A 23,613-nucleotide genomic window follows, 5' to 3' on the forward strand; every position below is an offset into this window, starting at 1 on the left:
ATAGTCAAGGACCTTTTTAGCTTCTTGTGCTGCTTTGCCAGCGAGGGGCAGAGGGAGGCCAGAACCAGGACAGCTGATTCAAACTGGCCAAAGGGATATCCTATACCACACGGTGTCACACTGAACAAAAAACTGGGGGGAGCTGCCACTGCTTGGGGACTGGCTGTGTATCTGTCTGTGGATAGCAAGCAATTACTTTACGCATCACTTTCTTTTGTATATTCTTTTATCATCATTATTATATCCTTTCCTTTTCTGTCCTGTCTTTACGTCAACACACAAGTTTTAGCTTTCTCTGATTTTTTCCCTGTTGCTCCTGGCGGGAGCAAGCAAATGGCTGTGTGGTACTCAGCTGCCTGCTAGGTTCAAACCACAGCATATGGATATACTTACATGTAGCTCAAAAATCCATGGGATAACTTTGGCATTTAGCAGGTGTACTTTGCTGTGACAGATGTTGCAAATGTATTTCAAAACCCGAAGCCCTCAAAAGCCAAGTGCCTAAAACATTATGGTTTGTATCACAAATCTACTATATTGTTTGGGTTTGTTCATCCAGTTCACAGAACCATAGAATCATAGAATTGTTTGGGTTGGAAGGGACCTTTCATATTATCTGGTTCCAGCCCTCCTACTATAGGCAGGAACACTTCCCTCTAGACCTCTAGGTTGCTCAAAGCCCCATCCAGCCTGGCCTTGAATGCTTCCAGGGGAGAGAAGCGCATCCACAGCCTCCCTGGACATCCTGTTCCAGTGTCTCACCACCCTCACAGTAAAGAATTTCTTCCTGATATCTAGTCTAAATCTGCCTTTTCCAGTTGAAAGCCATTTCCCCTCATCTTTTCACTTCATGCCCTTATAAAAGTTCCTCTCAAGCTTTCTTGTAGGCCTCCTTCAGGTACTGGAAGGCCACTATAAGGTCTCCCCAGAGCCTTCTCTAGGCTGAAGAGCCCCGCCTATCTGCCTGTTCTTGTAGGGGAGGTGCTCCAGCCCTCTGATCATCGTTGTGGCCCTCCTCTGGATCTGCTCCAACAACTCCATGTCCTTCTTGTGTTGGGGGGCCCAGAACCAGATGCAGTCCTCCAGGTGGGGTCTCATGAGAGCAGAGGGGCCAAATCACCTCCCTTGACCTGCTGGTCATGCTCCTCTTGATACAACCCAGGTTTTGGTTTTGTGTGGACTAATCAGACTTTTGTATTCTTCTCATCAGTGCTACTAAGCTTACAGCAAATTCCACAAGGGGAATGCAGCAGTCTGCAGTGGAAGTATCTGTAATTCTCAGCCTCTGTAAGAGGGAATTAAACTACAAGAAAAGTAAGACATGAAAATGCAAATTGTCATCTTTTCTGTCACTTAACCAAATAATTACTGCAGTTCCCTAATTTTTCATGATTCTAGACCCTTCAAGCTTAAAAACCCTACAGGCCTGAGATCGTAACTAGGAACAGAACCATTGCCACTTCTAGAAAATTGCTCCATGCTTAGCAACATGACCTCTATCTCCTGATTGAACTATTTATCTTTAACATTTATTAAAGGTAAATTTTGAAAATTTACAGTTCAAAAGTCAAGTGTACAAGTATTACAAAACAAAAAGGAGAGTGAACTCTGACAACCACAGCTTTACAGAGCTGTATGTAACACAGTCACTATGGATCAGATTAACCCACAAGCAGTCAGAAACTGTAAATTAATTTGAGGCATTCACTTAAAGAAATGTGTGTGATAGAGTAGATCTAACTATCATAACCACAGCTAACATCTGTCACGTCCATCAGATGCTATCAGTGAGGACCAAAGGATGACAGCTCCTTGTAATTCTATTTTTCTGCCTAACACAATGTCTTGTTTCATCACAGTCTGATCATTTGCCAGGCCAATTAGCTTCCAGCATGTTCTCACCCACAGATGTGGTCAACCGTACAGCACAAATAAACATCATTCATTGCTTTGTACAATTACCACTGTGAGCTGGCCCATGGAGCACAAAGCAACAGTTATAGTGACTATGTAAGCAAGAACCCACACTAAGAACATATTCAGCATTTATAGCAAAACAGGTTCAGAACTACTCTTTCAACTTGTGTGTGTTCCGAAGGGAAGGCAGAGAAAGATGCCTCTAGCAATATACTATTCTAAAATGCTCTCCAAAATCACTGGGTTCTATTTTTCAAGTATATCCTGATAGTGCTTCAGCTTCAGCTGAGAACTGTCATTTTTTATGCATATGATTAACAGCCAAACAATAATTCAGGTTCAAACATACAAAAATGTTTTCATTAGGTTTCAGCTGGAAATATCAAAATGAATTACATACTGAGTACTTCAACAGTATCGAGAACAGTAAGATTAGACTTACATAAGTCTTGAGCTATGCCAAAAACATGAAAAGGTATGTAGGAAATGACGGCTACACATATCTAAGCAAATATACAAAACAGCATAAAATGTATAAGATCTCAGAATAGTGCAATGGATGGTCACTTTAGGATAGTTATTTTACTCCAAACTGATTCGGAGTCTTCTCTGATTATTAGAGTAAACACTGTTAAAATATGCAAGGATTTGTTCTTTGTTAATGGTTCTCAGTGGGATTTTTCCAGAGAATGAGGCAGCACTGTGAAGACCTTTATTTTCAATTTAAAAGCCAATTTGTTTGGCTTCAATACTTCATATATTAGTAGTTTTTTTTCTTAAGGATCCAACTTGGGCTGCCCAGAGATGATTTAAGAAACTCATCTGCCCTTTGAAAATAAAGGAATTTTCTGACCCTTGCAGTTGGATATAAACAAGAATAATCCTGAAGACATATTGAAGGAAGAAACACCAGCTGTGGGAAGGAAAGCAGGCTTACATAGAGAATCATAAAGAGAAAAGAAGTAAAAAATAAAATAAAATAAAATAAAAAAAAATCTTTTGATTTACTGATGGGAAAGAGTCAAATTTATTAACAATTTGACTTTACAAAGCATGAAACTGTTCGCTTTTGACACCAACACAAGGAGCTAATAATCTCTGATACATAAAAGCAAATTGTCCCAGTCTTCCAAGTTAACAGCTACACTGTGAGTGCTCAACTTTCCAGATACAATTTTCTTGGACTTGATCAAATCTTAGTAACTAGGATGCTGATATTATACTGGGTTACATAACACCTATTATAATATTTAAAAGGACTTATCAAAATGTCTGCATAATTGAATGAAATCTTTCCTTTAAAAAATAAAATTTGGAACAAGGTTGCCTGCTCCTAACCTTAAAACATTTACTTGCATTTTAAAATTTTACTAACATTTTGCTAAAAATGATATGCAGGATACATCAAAACAGTACAGTACACTAATGTAAAAACTTGGAGCAACTACATAAACACAAATATGTACCACACTGGCTCTTGTTAATAATCAGATTTAATAAGTATGCAACGATTCACATGAAAACCTAAATAAGTAAACATATATATATATAGAAATGCATGACAAGGAATGGAATAATATTAATAACTACAAAATACTCTATCTTTAAGCATACATACAAAAGCCAGTGTTGAAAGTGAGACCAAAACTGACCATTAACATTCATGGGATCACTCATAAGCTCAGACATAAAGAAAAACTGGCATCGACTGTCCATCATGATGTTTTAATTTTGTTCAGTTAAGCAAAACAGAGACAGATCAAGTACAGCTGCTGTACACAAGATGGAGTATTAGCTAAGAATATACCAGAGCTTTCGAGAAACTAAAGGGAGTATTTGAAACACCCTCCTTTTTGATAATTCTGTTATGAAACTCAAAATTTGGCAGAATTCTGTAATATAGCAACCTACTTTAACAAAAAATAATTATTTCTTTGCTATACAGACAGAATAAAGTCATAAATTACTGTGCTATAATACTGACTAAACATTAAATTATATCTAAAGTTGCTATCTAGCTCAATTAGCTTAAGTTTTATATAAGCCTTTAGGCCAGAGATCAAAACAGCTTTTATATTCAAAGCTAAAAAATAAATTGAATTGCATATATGAGGATACTTGACTCTGGTACTAATTATATGGCCTGAATAAAACCTCTCTTCTAAGCTAACAATTGAATAAGTATTTAGAATACAGTCAGTCATAGAATCATAGAATGGCTTGGGTTGAAAGGAATCTCAAGTATCATCAAGCTTCAACCCCCCTGCCAGAGGCAGGGCCACTAACCTGCATATCATAGAATCATAGAATGGCCTGGGTTGAAAAGGACCACAATGATCATCTGGTTTCAACCCCCCTGCTATGTGCAGGGTCTCCAACCACCAGATCAGGTTGCCCAGAGCCACATTCATCCACAACCCCAGGACTGGACACAGTACTCCAGATGAGGCCTCACAAGAGCTGAGTAGAGGGGGACAATCACCTCCCTCTCCCTGCTGACCACCCCTTTTTTAATGCAGCCCAGAACACAGCTGGCCTTCTGGGCTGCAAGCACACACTGCTGGCTCATGTCCAACTTCTCATCCACCAGTACACCCAAGTCCTTCTTCACAGGGATGCTTTCAAGGAGATCTTACAGACTTCCTTGCTGACATACTTTCCTTTGAGAAGGAAAGCCAGTCTCTTCCGTGGTACATTCTGCATACGGGCAGTTGCACAGCAGCCATGCTTAAAAAATACATATTTTTTCCATGAGTAAAACACACAGTCCTGCTTGGGAACAAGTATTTCATTAATCACTGGGAACATCTAAGTGCCTAACATGCTTGAAAAGGCAGTAAGAGGAGACTAAATTTTTTGCTAATTGCTGAATACAGCAATTGTGAGAGTATTTGCTTAAGAAGTGGAAAATGTGGGCTCCTACTGCTCACTGAAGAGATTTTTCATGGATTTTTTCAAGGATTTTTCACATCCTTGAAAACACCTATAATTATTTTAAACACTCTTAAGAAGACAGAAGTTACTCTATCCTCAACTTCAAGCAATGCTGTGGTACCAACATGCAGGAACAGATCTCCAGGTCCCTAAATGTTCAAAGCAAAGCCTAAGCAGACACTGTGTCTCAAGTATCTCCATAGTGCCCTAACACAGGAAGCTGAGAAGCGCACACACTCCTTAGATCTGCTTCATGTGATCATACAGTGAGGCCATCAGTTTCTGTGCTCAAAAGAGAACGGCTGTAACAGAATCATAGAATCAATAAGGTTGGAAAAGACTTCTCAGATCATCAAGTCCAACTGTCAACCCATCCCCACCGCACCCACTAGTGTTCCTCAGTGCAACATCTACACATTTCTTATGCATTTCCAGGGACAGGGACTCCACCACTTTCCTGGTAGCCTCATGAGTTTCAGCAGACACTAAGAGCTTAGTGATATGTGTCTGCAAACGTGCTGTGCCAGACTGCTCTTTACACGTTTTGAAATGGTCAATGAAGCAAATGAGCAATAGTAAAAATGAAGACTAAGAGCAGTATGTTTTATTTAACATTTAAAAAACATCTCCCATCATTTATCTGAACTCTACTATTTCCATGCTTTCCTCTACAATTACAAGTCCTAAAAACTTCTTCAAAAAATTACAATTTTCATCAGTTTCAACAAAACAAATTCTGGGCCCTCGACAGCAATGTTGTCACCTCTATTACTGTGTGCAAGATAATTGACATATATTTATAAAATTGGAAGTTATTCTGGTGAATACATATATTCTCCTTTTATTGAATATTGCTGTGCTGCAAACATCTCAACTTTTCAAGCATTTCACTCTTAGTTCCAGTCTCTCCCAGTCATCAGCTGTGGTTGTCTCAATGGCTTATTTAAGCACTTACAGCTTCATAACCATAGCTGTAGCTCCCTCAGCCATCCAGTCAGCATAACCGTCATCAGCACAGAGCCACATTTCATATGCTTAACGCACATTTTCACTCACATTGAATGTGTCATTGTCCAAAACTATTATTTCCCTCCACTGTCATACCAAGCTCACAAAATGCTCCTGGGGCTTGTTTGCTGTCCCTTGATGTCTTGTTCCAGAGAGGCAAGGTGCCTCCTCATCCACAGATGCAATGATGAGAGAGAAACTCCGTAAGTGCTGACTGCACAAACCAGTACACAAGGGTCTCCAAAATAAAATTTCCTGTATATATTTATCCTTGATCCGTAAACCTCCACAAGACTGCAATGGCTGGATAAATCAAAGGCAACATTTCCTTAGGTTTTGCTAGGATTCAACATAAAAATCCAATGACTTCCCACATTCTTAACATAGGTCAGCTTGTAAGAAACTACATAGCATTTTCATACATTATCATTCGGTAGCCTTCTAAAATAATGTAATTCCACTACAAAATTTTTACTTTTCACAGCATTTTTATACGCAATATATAGGATTGCTATGCAAAATAAAAAGAAATTAAAATATTCTTTCCATGCTTCTTTAAAATAATAAAGATCAACTTCAACCTCAAATACGGTATCAAATGTCTAATGAAAACAACTGTCACTACAGTTAGGTGACAATCATATATTAGGAGGAGCTGAGAGAATAAAGATTGCCTACTTTCCTGGGAAAAACTGAAAAATTATGTTAGCTTTAAGTGTGCGTGAGAATTGGGAGTACCTAAAAAAGTTTCTTTCCCAATTATTCACATAAACTAAGTTCTTTTTCAACAATAACATAAAAATGAATCAATATTTGCATAGAATGAGAAGGTAGCTCAGATGGTTTGTACTGGTTTACTACTGTTTAAATCTATCAAACTGTAGCAACTCATATATCTCAAGATCTGCCCCAGCAAAAACAGCACAGATCTCTTTCAAAGTAACAGTCAGAAAGCATCTGAATTGCAGAATTGTCTAGGACTTTCATCCAGCACAGCAAAGCAATGTAATCAACAGTGTTGTTGAGCATGTTGCAGTTGCTGAAGAAAAATGTAAATCTAAGTAAGATTTAGAAATGCTGCACTGTGTCAGACAAATTCCACTTTTGCCAGTGATGATGTATCACTGCAGGCAGCAAAGATTTCTATATTTTTCAAGACAGATGCACAACTACTCTGTTTCAACATATTCAGTGACAGGCTGACCTGAAAATCGTCTCTGGGCACATTACAGATTGGAAAATGACTACACTACGTTCCAACTGCACTGCACTGATTTGCAGAGAGAATCCAACCACCATTTCCCAACACAACCTTTTCATACAAATGGTTTTTTTCTAAGTGTTCAGAAGATTAGAAACAAAAAATGGATTTGAGACGTATGAATTACAAAACTCCTACATAAAAAGTCCATCTTGCCTTGGCTGTGTGCTTTTGCACCACTGGGTTTTTTGTTTTGCTTTTAGTTTGTCTCTTTCTTATAGGTGAAGTATTTACTAACTAGTTACACAGACAAGCACAGAGACTTTGCGATAAATGTAATTGTCTCACCATTCATTTTCTTACTGCATGCACAACTCCCTCTGCATGCACAGGGCCAAAAAACAAATTTTCAAAGCAGTAATAGCTAACAGGCAAATCTGGCTTCCAAATTCCCTTTCATGAGATACAGGACAAGCATTATACTGAAAAATGTCTGTTCCGTCCCTAGCTCCTGTACTCAGCTTTTGGCAATGTGGACAAACTGCTAATCCAATGTGTTTTCTGTCTGTTGGATAAATTGTTAATCAGGATTCGTAAGTATACAAGCTCTCACATTTCAACTAGTTTGAAACAAGATACGATTTCCTAAGCAGAAGACACAATCTCGTTAGTATTACTACATAAGGTAATGTGGAACAAAAAAGAGATCGCTCAGTCTCTTCTGCCAAACTATAATCTTTTCATTCATTAAAAGGAGGGTGTTTACACCACTTATTTTTAGAAGCCTTCTAATAGGGAATTACAAGCCTTCTAAAGTAAGGAATTCTTACCAAAGAATGCTATCAATAAAAGTTGACATGGGGAGACTACATAAATTCGAAGAAGAATCCATCAAAGGTTAGTTAATCACATAAATCAAGTATCATATCTGATTCAGTCACACTCCAAACTGGAAATACACCTGGGAGAGTGTCAGGGCAAGGGTGAGTGCTGCTTCCTCTTGTTCTCTTGTTCTCACTCTTTTCTAGTTATCTATTTATGGTACTTCTAGCCACAGGAGCCTGTGTCACACAGACATGATGAAGATGCTCTGACATACATTCATGGCTGACCTAGTCACCACAGTACAGAATATGCTCAAAAGTGAAAGAACAGGCCATGATTCACCTCACCTCCACTGACTAAGAGGGGAGATAAGGGTGACTGGCTCAGATACAGATCTCTGCATATAGTCAAAAGAAATTCATTCTGACAGCATTCATTACAGGGAACAATAAACAGAGCTTAGAAAGAGACTTCAGAGACTGCCTTCAGTTTTCCCTATTTCCAAGCAACTGAAAAAGACAACTTCTCTGAAATGCTAGAGTGTAACAATGCTTGCAAGTATCCAACCTAAACAGCCTTCTCGATCCAATTAAAGTTCATAGCATCATAGAATCATAGAATCACCAAGGATTCTAAAAGACCTAAAAGATCATCCAGTCCAACCGTTCACCTATTACCAATAGCTCCCACTAAACCATGTTCCTCAACACAACATCCAATCGCTCCTTGAACACCTCCAGGGTCGGTGACTCCACCACCTCCCTGGGCAGCCCATTCCAGTGCCTGACCACCCTTTCTGAGAAGTAATATTTCCTAATGTCCAGCCTGAATCTCCCCTGCCGTAGCTTGAAACCATTCCCTCTAGTCCTATCACTAATGACACAAGAGAAGAGGCGGACCCCCAGCTCACTACAACCTCCCTTCAGGAAGTTACAGAGAGCAATAAGGTCTCCCCTGAGCCTCCTCTTCTCCAGGCTTAACATTCCCAGCTCCTTCAGCCTCTCCTCATATGGCTTGTGCTCCAGAGTCCTCACCAGCTTTGTCATCCAACCTGTCTTGAACACCTCCAAGGAAATTATGATGTCTATAAAGGTAGGTGAGATGAATTCAGTGTCTTAGAACAATTGCTTACTTACATATACGGCACAAAGCAAATCACTAGCAATTTCATCATATCTGTAACAATCAGAATAAAAAAAAGGTAGAAAATGATAACTATCTTACAATTCCACAATTACTATGAGGATAAAGATAGACACATCACCTTCCTACACAAACCATGTACCTAAAGCCTCCGAAATATCTTTCAGTGTTTACCAAGTCAGCTGGATAGATGTCCTACCTTGGCTCCTCCTGGCTACCAGACTCTGAGAGAGATATTATCAGGCCTCTGGTTAATCTAAGTCAGCATATGCTGTAAGCAATGGGCAAGGATGCCACTGTGTATGCAAGCAGATCTGAAAGAGCAAGAACGACATTCTTGCTGAAGAGAAAGTGGGTTACATTTACATGTAAAGAGATTAAAAGAAGATACAACCACAGCAACCTAAATTGCCTTACTTCATATTTAGTGGATCCACAAGAGACTTGCAGGATTGTCTTTATCACAGAGCAGAGCAAGAGTATGGAGAGTTCAGAACGAGCTCTGAGGAGACTGATACATCTACCTATGGAAATGTTGGACCATGACAAGAAATTCCACCATTAGCATAGCTTCATTGTTAGTTATTCGCATCTAGACTGGCCAGCATAACTAATCTGTTCTCATTTCTTTCTCTTGAAGAAATCTTGAAGAATCTTGAAGAAAGCCCCATTCCACACTAATTGACGAGTGGTGTGTTCATTTGCCTACCACAAAACAGGTGTCCTCATATAGACTCTGTCACTGAAGCCTACAGAATGGAAAAGCAGCAGATTTAAGCAGAGCAGTGTCTGAAGTTATGGTACACATACTACTTCAACACTGCTCATGCATAATGACTGCCTCTTTGTTCAATGTTTATACAATTTTACTACAGTGTAGGCACCTGTAGGAAGTACTCGTAAGGCAAAGTTTACTCATGGAGTCTCTGTAGAGATGTCTAAAATCACCCCGGAGTTTACATTTAGGAACATGCTCTGACTTAGAGGCAGGAGACAGTCCTTCTCAAGGGAATTTGAAGAGAGCAGTCTCTCTAGGCAAAAAAGCATCATCACAGAAGCCCTGACCCTTATGACAGTAATAATAATGGCAATGGTACTTATATCAAATATTTGTGTGTGATTTATCTGTGTTTTTTTTTAGAAGTAACTATCTGCTTTGTGGTCTTCGTGTGACTCGGGGTTGGTGTAGAACCTTAATTCTACAAAACGATGAATGTTCATAATTCTTTCCTAATACGTTAACAGTCACTTAAGCCTTTAGCAGAATCTACATGGTTATGCCTTCACTCCTACCATAAAATTGGAAAAACATCACTTTACTCTTGAATCAGGTTAATTTTACAGTGGTAGAATTCCATGGAAATAATTCCAGTTTACCACAGCATGCGTAAAGGTGGTAAAGGGACTGTGAGGGTGATGAAACACCGGAACAGGCTGCCCAGAAACACTGTGGATGCGCCCACCCTGGAGACGTTCAAGGCCAGGCTGGATGCAGCTTTAAGCAACCTGGTCTAGTGGAAGGTGTCCATGCCTACAGCAGGGGTGCTGGAACTACATCATCTTAAAGGTCCCTTCCAACCCAAACCATTCTATGATTCTATGACTCTAAATTAATTGAATGACACACCTGATGACTAAAAATTCTTACAACAGCACTTGTATGGCAGACAATCTAATGTTCAGCCACAATGGAAGGGACTGGTAGACGTTTTGCTAAAATAAGTGCAATTGATTTGACTTTTAATATATGAAAATGTGAGGTCAGTCACCAATGCCAAACACTGTACATCTTATATACAAGCTCATGGACTATATCCTAGGAGTAAACAGCTCTCAAAAGATACTTAGGAGTCATGGCATAGAAAAGTCTGAACAAAAGCTTCTTAAAAAGACACAACACTATGAAGAAACAAGGTGCTCATTGAAAGCACAATCACAGAAATAAATGATATTTTCATAAAGCGATGCTATCTCTGCATACCACATGGGGGAGGCTCATCTACACCATGAAATTGTATTTCCTGTTCTCTTCTGCAGCTATCAAAAATGAGCAACGAAAGAAAATGGGAATTAAAGAAAAAAGTTCTAACAATAATTTGGAGACTAACAAGCAATACGAAAGGTACACAGACATTCAGGACCAAAATGAAATGAGAGCTTCTAAAACAGCCCAGTTTTGAAAAGATTCTCTTCCCCACAAAAAAATCATCCTCAGAACCAAGTTCATCCATGTCCATCAGTAAAGCCTATCTTTCTTTTTAATTTCTATCTGGGAAAGCAGCAGCATACCTTGCAGACTAAACAGCGATTTAGTGATCCACTGGATAGCAGTAAATGTGCCTGTATTTTTAGCATAACTGTCAGAGTCAAAGCTACTACCATTGCTTTCACACATACACTGCATTACAGACTGAGCCTATGTTGCAAACATAAAACCACGCCTGTTTTAAATAAGGCTTCTGAAATCCTCATGTAAAATTTGACAGTGTTAAGCCATTCGAGATGAACTGATAATCCCAGCTCAGTAGTGGGTGTGCATTAATACAGCACTTCCATTCTAAAGTGGGATATATATCTTCTCAACCGAGATAATACGTAATACGACTTCTCTGACAATCTTTACATAAAAGACTTTAGACTGCAAATTCTGCATCTTCTCATAACTATAATGAGAACTAGAAATCAGTTCTAAGAAAACATTTAATTAGGAAGTACATAACAGCCAACCCCCAAATAAGAAATGAAATTCTTAAGAAGCACATAATGTCTAAGAGCCATATTACAAAGGCAAGTGATATCAGTGAAGTGAACAGACTGAAGTGTCTGATCTTCTGTGCACTTTGTTGCTGTAAGAATTTTCAACCAAACACTTCTATCTTGAAGTACAGAGTAGAAATGTTCCAGTGCTGGAGAAAAATGTTCCATTTGACATGCAAGTACATGCTTCCAAGTAGAGTATCAAAAACCATTTTTGTTTTTTTCCCAGTTGAAACATACAAATCATGTTCAGTAGCTGTGTTAGAAAATCCAGTAACACCAGCAGTTGCAAAACCTCTGAGAACTGCTCAAAATTATGCAAGTGTTACAACATGTTACTTCAAATAAACGAAATCTAATAGGAAATAATTCCTACGCATGTATATTCGTGTGCTCTGAGCGCTAAACTTGTACTGTGGTAGAAGACTGCTATACGTACTGTCCTCTGTGATGTCATATTCCCCAAAAGGAGCTCAGGTGCTGAAAAGTATTACAGATATCCAGAAACTTTTGTTGTTAGAAACACAGAGAGAGAGGTAATTTTGGATGTCAGGGGAAGTTCTTTACAGAGAGAGTGGTGAGGTGACGGAACAGGCTGACAGAGAGGCTGTGAATGCCCTGTCCCTGAAGCTGTTCAAGGTCAGGTTGGATGGAGCCCTGGGCAGCCTCATCTAGTATTAAATGTGGAGTTTGGTGGCCCTGCCTGTAGCAGGGGGGTTGGAATTTGATGATCCTTGGGGTCCCTTCCAACCCAAGCCATTCTATAATTATATGACTCATGCTATGAAACGAATCAGGCCTGCCACTTCTTTCATTCCTTCAATAGACTCAGAAATTTATGATGGAAATAGCAATCCTATTGTCTGCAGGCTTCAAGACATTGTCACTTGCAGCTCCAGAAGGATTTCATGTAAAATTTTAATTTCCGTTACATATGAAAAACAAGAATGAGAAAGCTCTGTTAGACCTTATTAATCCAGTCCTGATCACCATAAAATGCATCTCTGACAAATCAATGTACATGAAACAAACAATATCCTGCCATGCAAAACAGCACTGGATTCAGCTCAAGGACACAAAATATTAATTATCAACAATTTACAGTATTTCTTGTTTGCTTCAGCTGTTAACTGACGATGGTGTAAAAGTTCTTTATAGCTGCAATTTTTAGCAGTTGATTAAATATATGGCATATATTAAATATATCAAACTAAATGACTTCATGGTGGGTCTTTTGGAGGAGTAAAGAGAATTAGAAGTACAGGACAGAACCTGTGTAAGACAGAAGCTTCATAGTCAAGTAAAATGTTCTGTCTGGGGCCCTGTCAGCTAAGATTTTTTACAGATAAAATTCATTTAGTGCTGCCAATTAACATCTGGGATCAAGTACAATAAAAGCTAAAATTTCACTGAGATTTTGGGGTTTTGTAAAATCATCAAATCAACATGGGATCTATTTCACAAGATACCACACTCATGTACAACATAATAGCATCCATGCTGAAGTATTTTGTTTATTTTAACAAAAGAAAAATATTTTCATCTTAAGGCTATAAATTACTGCAACCAACTGCAAAATCTCCAGACTTTTGTTGCCTACTCTTTGGAAACATCTGAGCAGCTTTTCTGAATGAGAACTCAACTAAGATCAACTCTGAATCTAACCAATATTTCATATTCTCCAAGGAAGAGTGGTTTTCTGTCTGGAACGCTGAATTGGATGAAATATGTTTTCAAGCCCTTCATAAAAGCTGAGCTCCTACCGCCTGACTCCTTGCTAAGCTTCTTAACTCCTCAGTTTATCCATCCGGCTGCTCCACAGCAGTTTTATACAGAAGTGAATCTACACAGTGTAGCTGCAGCCAGGATGTAAATCAGCATCATTTAATCAATTTCAGACAAGTTATACCATCTGCAGCATCTAGGAAGTTTATATACATCTCTCTCACTGGGTTTTAATGCTGACATTTCCCAACACCTTCAAGGACTACCGAAAAAATATAGAAGCTCCACTATACTTTTACAACTATTAGGTGACCCTGTTGATTTGAATGAAACTGAAGAAATAAGATAGAAAGCAACAGTAACAAATGAAGGGATGGGAAACTGATTCTACAGTAAATGGAGAACTGTGGTAAACAACAAAAAACAGAGGTTTCAAAAAAAAGATGACTGATGAAGAACAAAGAGAAAGAACTGATTCAGGTCAGGTCAGAAAGTAGAAACAAAGACTACGTCATCACTAGAATTGCTCCTGGAATACAGGAAAAATTCTAAGTAAAGACCTTACCATATGAGATTGCATGTAAGGGATGGAACTTCTCCCACTTGAGGACAGACTGAGAGAGCTGGGGCTGTTCAGCCTGGAGAAGAGAAGGCTCCAGGGAGACCTGATACTGGCCTTTCAGTGTCTAAAGGGGGGCCATAAGAAAGAAGGGGACAGACTCTATAGAAACATCTGTTGTGACAGAACAAGGGGAAATGATTTCAAACTAAAAGAGGAGAGATTCAGACTAGATATAATGAAGAAGATGTTTTATGATAAGGCTGGTGAGATACTGGAACAGGCTGCTCAGAGGATGGTGGATGCCCCATTCCTGAAGACGTTCTAGGTCAGGCTGGACACGGCTCTGTGCAACCTGATGGAGCTGTAGGTGTCCCTATTCACTCTTCCCTGATGGAGCTGTATTCACTGCAGAAGAGTTGGGCTAGATGGCCTTTGAGAGTCCCTTCCAACTCATATGATTCTAAAATATAATTTCATCCTCCTTAAAGCTATCATGCTTAATCCACAGAAACAGGACTTGTAATGAGTCTAGTTCATTATAAACTAGACAGTTTATAAACTAGTTGACTAATGAGTGTTAGAACAGAAGCATGCAGAGAAGCTTGTCTAAGTTTTCATAGCACTTAACAGCAAAATCACCTGCAAACCACCACCATGCTTACACCCTTAAACATTTATTCTGAGATGAAATCTTACTTCCACTTTGAAACACATAAAACTTTTCTTTTTTTCTTTTTCTTTTTCCCCAGTAGGAAGGAAACAGACACAGTAAAGTGAAAAGTAAACTAGCATCATCCAAGAGACTCTCCAACCTGAAACATCAAGTAGATATTTTATTATTTCATTGCCTAGGATTGCTTTGGCTTAAACCTCTCACAAGAGATCTAGGCTCATTGTGAGCTATTCTAATGCTGGGAAATTTCACACAACAACTCAGATTTTTTATGAAAATCAAAATACAACAAAATTAGGGAAACAAGCAGGAACAAATGGGAATAGATTTAAAAACTACTAGAAGAGAACATGAATTGGTTAAAATGCAGAGAAAGAGCCTCACAAAATTTTACATTTTTAGTTCACACCTCTCCTTTCTGTGTGCACTCACACACGCTGATCTGGCAGAGAAAAATCTGTTTCTACTGCTTTTCATTTCTATCTGCACCACAGTGCTAGTAGAGCTATGATAATCTAAACAGGATTAATTTTTGGCTGATGCATCATTGAGAAATTACTAATTGAATTCTACCTCTAAAATATATCAGGAAGAGCATACTAGCACATTACAAATGCTTTTTTTGTACTACGTGTTTAATATTTCTCACATAGTGCTACAGTTGATTCTGCGCCAAACAGAAAAAGCATTACTAGATTTCAAAATCCCTCTAAAATACCCTTCCAAAGCCAACAGCTGAAGGTGGAAAATACTTTTCAACTTTTAAGTATTAAGCTTGAAAATTTAGTACTAGGAAAGAAGAGTGACGTTGTTAATTTTAACAGTTTTACTATGACATTCTTGCAGTAGTAACAAGAGTCCATTCCCTCCTTGAGCATTCTGTACCCATAACAACATACAGCTTGTAATTGCTCAAAAGCCCAAGAAATTCATGATGCCATCACAACTAAAGTGATCCATCATCAGTGTAAGTCAATGTATGTCACTCACTGTGACTTCTGCAGAGAGATTGTACAGATAACCATATAGTGATTTAAATCCAAAATAATACATTTGCCTTTCTAATGTCTTTATTGCCTATTAAATGTAAATTAATACCTTGGAAGAAAGAAAAAATAGATCATGTATTCCTCTGGCTGATTCCTGCAAAAACATTATGGACTTGATTCAGTTGCCCACACCTAGATGTACAGATTGTTATATGGACCTTGGTTCAGCTCACCTAACTGCAGACAAACGAATTCAACTGCATATTGCTATGACAACAATTACTGTGTGACCTTTTACAGCCAAAGCAAAGCAAAAGATCCCTTCAGAGACTGATTCAGTTAAATACCTGATTTTGGATAAGACTAACCAAAACTTCATATATGCACCAAAGCACGTAGGTACATGCTCAACCACTCTTAATGAATGCTGTAGCTAACTCATAAAGCAGCAGATGGCTGTATTTCCTTTTCCTGTTATCTTCTTGTTCATTTCTATTTTCTTTCCTAGTGACTTATAAACATCAACAGTGTTTTCTAGCTTAAGCACTCTCTTCAAAAACACCTATTGCAGTGTTAATAGCATCCTAACTGATTAAAAAAAAAAAGAATGAAATGCATTGCATCTTGACGATTTGGCTTTGCACATAACCAGAAGCACTGCTTTTCAAATCTCAGTACCAGCTGAGTACTAAAGTTTGCGTCAAGTTTGCTTGTAAAGAGGTCCACAAATTCCTATTTTAAACAATGTATGAAAAATTCCACATTGAAAATATAGGAGTTATGCAGTGGAAGTTAAGAGTAACAAAGAAGGAGAATAATACTTCAAAAAATTCACCAATGAAATAAATATTAGCAGTAGTTAGAGTTCAAGGAGTGGAGGGAGACTTGCAAGAAAAACTGAATGTCTGCCATCTTTGGAGCTTGATGAATTGCAAAAGACACTGAACACTACTGAAACTCTAGGTCAAAAAAGCCGATTTACTAGTAGAGAAATTCAAAGAATAACATTACCTTGTTCCAGTCTAAAGCATAAGGAACGTTTGGCAGCCTCTATCTCAGGACTTGGATGATCCAGAACACGTCTGCACCACTGCAGAGGACTCACTGATTTCTCTTGAAGAGTGAGAGTCTTGTTAGGTAAGACGTACAACCTTAACCAAAACACACAAATGTCAGAAAGAAATGCAATACTTACGATTTTACATTTCTATTCTCAGTTTCCTGCCCCCTTGTAATTTTTAACAATGAGAAAACTGGAATGTAATATTCCAAAAACATGAGAGATTCTGAAATAAATGAGTTTTAACTGATTTTCTTCCCTCCTCAGCAAGCCAGGTGCCAAATTACAGACTTTACAGGTCTAGAGCTGCCAATCTAAGTTCAATAAGACTTGTCATTAAAATCCTGCATCTCATTATTAAGACTGTCAGAATTTTAGCAAGGTTCAAAGTTCAAATGAATTAGCTGCTGTACACATTTAAAGATGTACACACAACAAAGAAGCTACCAGTTTTCCCTTCTCTATTTATCATTATCAGGGATAACTTCAATATTTGATTTTGCATATAAATTACAATTTCACTGTTATGCTTCGCATTTTAACCTATAATTTAATCAACTTGTCAGAACGCTGATGATAATGCAATTTGTCCACAGTGCCTTCCCCTAGATGAAGCAAATGCTTCAGAGTAGTCAGACTTCTAAAGATTAGAAAACATTTGTAGAGAAACAATGAGAACTCAATTTTGATACTCAATTTCAGCAGGAAAAAAAGCATGCAAGAAGGACTAGTATACATGCATTATTCTCATGCGCTATTCTCAGACTATAGTAGGTAACTAATCAGACAGCTGAGCACATCAGGAAGCCAGGTATCAGAGTAGATTTCATGGTTACATTCTTGAAGCTGGGATTTATGCTGCTGCTGCCCTTGCAGATTAGCTCACCGGGGCAGGCATCTGCTCACCTGGGTGAACACAAATCTTCCCAGGAAATGAACTATTATTAGCTGCCCAAGATCTCTCTCAGCTTATCGGCCTCACCACTTCTGATCAATAGCGATGCAGACAGTCTTAGATTTTCTGCATCAGCAAAATGCTCCACAGACTGCAAAGGGATTTAGTACCCAAATTAAGAGTACAAAAGGCAAGACAACAACAACAAAAGGACTGAGATCCTCTGGTTAGACCACTTTCAGCTTTTCACCTATTGCGAGTTTTGGTTCACCAGCCACCCAAGCCAGAGTGTAACTGTTCTCCCATCTCTGCTCTGTATGTTCCTGTGAGGTAGGTAAATCAGTGCTCCCTGCCCAGCTCACAGTGAATCAATACCCTCACTTCAACTGGTATCTCTCCTGGCAGTCCCAGAGGAGTTCAACTACTCTATTTCTCAAAGGAGAAGACTAATTTCCCCTTGCTTCCTCCAGTGCTTGGCTACATATTAAAAAATGATCCTGTGGGGAAAAAAAACTGGGAAAAGGAAAAAACAGAAAAGCTTTGAGCTCTCCCGTTAACTTGCGGAAGTGTTTCAAAAACTACATGTCCAACTGATGAACTCTGAACGATGAGACATGTAAAGAGCGACAAAAAGATCTGACTTGTCTGCAGTGATGCTAACCCTGTTGTTTTTATTTTGTGTTTCTTTTTTTTTAGCAAAGGTCTAAAATTAGTAATCAACAACCAGGGCACACAATGGTCTTTGGCCTCCCAGATACTAGTTTGCTTTTAAGACTTGCATGACAAAAAGCCAAAGGCAGCTGACATCACACAGCTGACCATTGATAGACAAGGATGGATTCAGCCTTGAATGAAGAATGTCCAACAGCTAAAGCAGCTCCTGGCAGAATAAATAAGTTGCCAAATTCTTCCTGCAGAGACACAGTTGTGTGACATGTAAGCAAGTTTTCATCCCAATAAAGCATTCAGGAATGCTTCCCAGGGGCAAATCAAAAAGGACCCTGATCAAGATCATCACTCTGTTGAGGCACACAAAATAATGCTGACTTTACAGTGCCTGATGAAACATAAACAAAAAGGAATCACATTTTGGAAGAGGACTGGGTCACACAAATCCTCAGTGCAAAGGAAAGTTGAATCATTGCTGCTCTGTCATGAGCACTGGGTTGTAGGACTGAGGCAAAGTCAGGACCCACAGCCTCAGAACGCCGCACAGACCAACAGCACATACAGTGAAACCGCACTAGCAACATGTCCATACAATTCTTGGGTGACTCTCAGCCAGAAGAAGCAACTGTCAAAACCTGAAGCATGGCATTACCTTGTAGTGTGAACCAAATATAATCAACATTCAAGAAATTTTATGTTATTTCAACTGATTTTAAAATCTTTTTTACTGTTACCAAAACAAGGACGTTTAAATGCGCTATATTATATTCTCAGCTCATCTAAACTTCGTATCCAAAAACTGCAATCATTAAAAAAGACTATGTTGAAGCTTCGACTGATACTTAAGACAGATATGTGAATACGGATAATGCAGATCATATTGCTGAGACTGTGTGTTGTGTATGAACACAACCAAGCATCACTGATGCTTGATACAGTTGCACAGCATCATTTCCGTAATATTTCTGCAGTGCTTGGATAGTCCCTGATATGTCTGCAATGCTTTGCTGGGGCCAGTTGGGAAGCACCAGACTTTATTTATTTACCCCTTCCATCTAAAGAAATCTCTTCTTTTTGTTCCCAAGGAATCCTTCTTCTATGTCAATTCTCTGTTAGGCTTTATTAATTTACTGTTCGTTGCTGCCTTACTCGATACACCAGCACACAGCCATGCGTCCTGATGCTACATGAAGATACACAAACAACCCTTTAGATCTATGTCTAAGACAAAAAGCCCTCCCAAATCCCTTAGGATCTGCCACAATTGAACTGAGATTTTAGGATGGCGAGTGAGGCGGTGCTGCCCTAATAAAGGATTTCCCGAATCCCTTCCAATATTTTTAATTCCTTATGTAAAGCTATAAGTAGGCTGACACCTGAAATCGGGGGAGCCAAGCATCCGCAGAGATGCAGAAGAGGCACACGCAAGGAGGGGAGCCGGGGGGGTAGGCACTGGGGGTCCCCACCGCGCCATGTTAAAATAAAGGAGAGATAAAAAAAAACAACAACCACAAAAACGCAGGATAAAGAGGCAGATGTAAGTCTAAGCAGCACGAGATCAAGTGGATTTGGGGGGTTAATGCTAATAACGCCTTGAGCCTGTAGCCGGGGAGCTCGACAGCCCCGCAGGGGGCCCGGGACGGCCGCGGGGGGGGCGATCCGCATGTACCATGTATCCTCGTCTTGGCCGCAGCATCCGTCCTCCAGTTCCAACACCGCCACCTCGTCCAGCACCGTGCCCCCTCCCGCGCCGCCGGCCTCCTGCCCGCCGCCGGCCGCCTTGAAGTAGGCGAGGGGCTCCTGAGGGCCGGGCGAGGCGCCGGGCAGCGGGCCGGGCACGCAGGGCGCAGCCGGGGTCGGAGCCGGGACCGGGACCGGAGCCGGCCCGGGAGGGCTGGCAGGGCGCAGCGCGGCGGGGGCCGGCGGCGGGGCCAGCAGCAGGTGCGGGCTGGGCGGGCGGGCGGCGGCGGCGGCACGGCTGCGGAGCTGCTCGTTTTGCTTCTCCAGCTTGCGCACCAGCTCCTGCAGCTTCTTCACCTCCAGCTCGGCGCTCACGGCCGCGCCGGCGCCGCTCCCCTTCACCTCCGCCATCATCGCCGGCTTCAGCAAAGCGGCCTCCATCCCGCCGGCCCCTCGCCGCGCCGCCGCACGGCAGCGCCCGGGCCCGCGGGCGCTGGGAAGGGAGAGCCGGGAGCGGGAGCCGCGACCCCTCCCTGCGCTGCGCCGCTCCCTCCGCTCCGCCGCCGCTGCGCCTCCCGACGGCAGCAGGCAGGGCGCGGGCGGGCCCGGTCCCCTCCCACTCGGCAGCCGGAGCGGGGAGGGAACAAAGCCGAGGCCGCCGTCTGGCCTCTCGGCTCGGGGCCGGGCCGGGACGCCGAGTGTTGGAAGCCCGTAGGTGTGGAGGCGGTAATTATGCAGATTGCGTTGTGATGGGAACGAGAGGCGCAGCGGGAGGCTCTGTCGTTGAGCCCGAAAGGAAGGGATGCAGGCGGCAGCGCGCGTTTGTGGCTGGGAGACGTACTGATGCCTCGGGTCTTCTGATTCACAGGAGCGTGTTCTAAGAACAAGTGTTGCGACGAGAGCTGGGGGAGCTGGGGCTATTTACCTATTGAAGGAGGCTCAGGGGAGACCGTATCTCCAACAACTGCCTCGGTGGACGGGTCACTTCTCCGAAGCTACAGGCAACAGGACATGAAGAAATGGCCTCAGGTTGCTCCAGAGGACCTCTAGGCTGGATATAATGAAAAGGGGCTGTGAAGCATTGGGACAGGCTGCCCAGGGAAATAGTTGGGTCCCCATCCCTGGAGGTATTTAAAAGACGTGTAGGTGTGATGCCTACGGATTTGGTTAAGCAGCAGATGTGGCAGTGCTGGGTTAACGGCTGGAGCTGATACCCTTAGAAGTCTTTTCCAACCAAAATAACTGTATGGTTCCGTGATTTTTGAAGATGTGTTGGTGACGAAGGGAGACAGAACCACAAATAGTGTAAAACCACAGAGAATTGTTGGAAAAAAACACTCAGGTTGTCTAGTGTGCCACTACCATGCCCAATAAATCGTGTCTTTCAGTGCCATATCTCCATGTTTCCTGAACACCTCCAGTTACAGTGACATCACCACCTCCCCGTGCAGGCTGTTCCTGTGCCTCATCACTCTTTCTAAGAAGAAATTCTTCCTAATATCCAACCTGAAGCTCCCCTGGCACTATTTGAGGCTGTTAACTCTTTTACTGTCATAAATTACCAAGTATAACAACACAAAACATAAAAAAAAACATAACGAAACTGTTAAGTGGAGGGTGATGAAAAATGCTCCTCTCTCTTCCTCCTCCCCCATTGAAAAAATCCTTTAATACAGCCCAGATAAAGCAGATCAGTTTGCTATCCTTCTTTATCATTCCTTGTCTAGCAGTGGAAGAAACCACTCATGCATCCCTTCTCCTCAGCAAGCAGGTGGAAAGAGGTTCAGCATCATACCCAAGGTAATGCAGCCATTTCACACCCAGGACTGCCTCTTTTTGGGTTCATTTAGTCAGGAGAAGACAGAAGTTGCCCTGAAGTTGCTGCCCTGAAGTTACCTACAACTCTGATGTGATGTATGTGAATTGCCAGGTCAGCCACTGCTGGTAGCTGTTGGGGTAATTGGCTGCTCACCAACTGCTGGGCGCCAATCCCAGACAGAGCTGTAGCAATAGCACTGCCACCTGCAGCGTCTTCCCTGTCACAGGTTTCATAGGTCAGAAGGTACAGGCACCAGTTCTCTACTCAAAGCATAAATGAATCATCCAGTTCTCAGAGTTTTCTCTCTTTTGTTTGTATTCTTTGAAGGGAGACTTCCTTCTGCACATGCTGAGGACCACAGCACTATTGTTTGTTAATCTTTTAAGCACTCACACTATCACAGTGTAGTGATAACAGCTAGTACTACAAGAGTGGCTGTAAAGATAAAGCAGGGAACAAAGAACTGACATCCTGATTTTTATTTTACCGCTGAAGAGAATAAAGATAGCCCCTAGAGTAACCTAGATTGAACTGGACGTTCAATAGTATGAGAAAAATAGTATGAGAAAAAGCCAAGTATATGGTAATGTCAGTGTTCAAATGGAGGAATGACTATTTAGAACAAAGTTGGACTAAGAAAAAAACACAAAATGGGTATCTGATTGTACCACCTTTTAGTTGAGTAGTGTTTTTCATGTTGCTAGAAAAGGCTTAGCTTCAGGGAAGGTTCTAATCATGGATCTGAAGAACATAAAACAGCAAACCAGTATCCTGGATGCGCCAGTGGTCACATTGCATCCAGGCTCCTTTCACTGCCAGGACAGGAGCATGACAGTGTGCTCAGGGTCTTTCGTTGACAAAATATCTAATGTGGACACCAGCTTGGAGATATATCAGGAGACACATCTGGAGATGCACCAGAGTATGTAGCATTGTGGCACAGGTCTGTAAGTCACCATGAAAATGCTTATTAGGGTAGCATGGTTAGGTTGCAGTTGAACTTGATGACCTTAAAGGTCTTTTCCAACCTGAGCAATTCTAGGATTCTATGAGTAAAAGCAGCCACAAATTGTTGACTACCTCCTTTTGTTTGTGATGCCAACACAAATGCTGCATGCAGACACTTGTTGGGGCAGTGTTCAGAGGAGGAAAAGCTGAGTGCAGTGCCTTAGCGTTGGCCAGAGTGTTTAGACAGCTTAAACAAGCTGATCACAAGCAGAATAAGGTTCACTACATCTTATCCCATAGAAAAGGGTCCAGAGGGCTCTTCTTTCAGTAGGACAGCTTTGAATCTCATCTCTGTCCTGCCAAAGAGCTCAAACTTGTGCACGCTTCAGCTACTGTGCTCATAATCACTATGTGAGACTGTCTTTTTTCCAGGTGTATCCTGGCTGGATGGAGGTTAACAATTCATTTCACCATGTTGGTTTTGTTGCTGTATTTCAAATGTACGTGTAATATCTTTGCACGTAGTGCTGCTAGATAGGCGTGTGCTTTTAAGTCCTCTATCTCATCACCTTCGTGCTGGCATACTGGTCTTCTAACCCTCCTCAAGAGGGTTAGAAAATGATTAAAAGGTTTGACCTGTTTGCTTTTTCTCAATAAGTTATTTTTCTCCCAATATTGACATTACTAAAAAAAATGTTAACAAGCTCTACTCAGTGTCCCAACAGTAGCTGATTAGTCTGGTCAGCCCAGAACACATAAGCTCTTTGCAAACCAAATAAAGACTTTATGATTCTATTTATTTCCTGTT

General features: G+C 40.9%; 1 protein-coding gene across 2 annotated transcripts in view; it reads right to left on the reverse strand.

Moving 5' to 3' along the window:
- Positions 1–20,710, reverse strand: part of SLAIN1 (SLAIN motif family member 1) — a 42,654-nt gene extending 21,944 nt beyond the window's left edge. Inside the window, exons 1-2 of one of the 2 annotated variants that reach the window (XM_072326388.1) lie at positions 20,028–20,710; positions 16,746–16,885 (exon numbers count right to left, since the gene is read on the reverse strand). In XM_072326388.1, the coding sequence (XP_072182489.1) occupies positions 16,746–16,885; positions 20,028–20,479 (592 nt within the window). In that variant the 5' untranslated portion in view covers positions 20,480–20,710. The remainder of the gene's footprint in view (positions 1–16,745; positions 16,886–20,027) is intronic. The other variant, XM_072326387.1, reaches the window with a different exon arrangement.
- Between the last annotated feature and the right edge of the window lie 2,903 nt (positions 20,711–23,613).

Source organism: Excalfactoria chinensis, chromosome 1 (genome assembly GCF_039878825.1).
Source record: "Excalfactoria chinensis isolate bCotChi1 chromosome 1, bCotChi1.hap2, whole genome shotgun sequence".
Lineage (NCBI taxonomy): Eukaryota > Metazoa > Chordata > Aves > Galliformes > Phasianidae > Excalfactoria > Excalfactoria chinensis.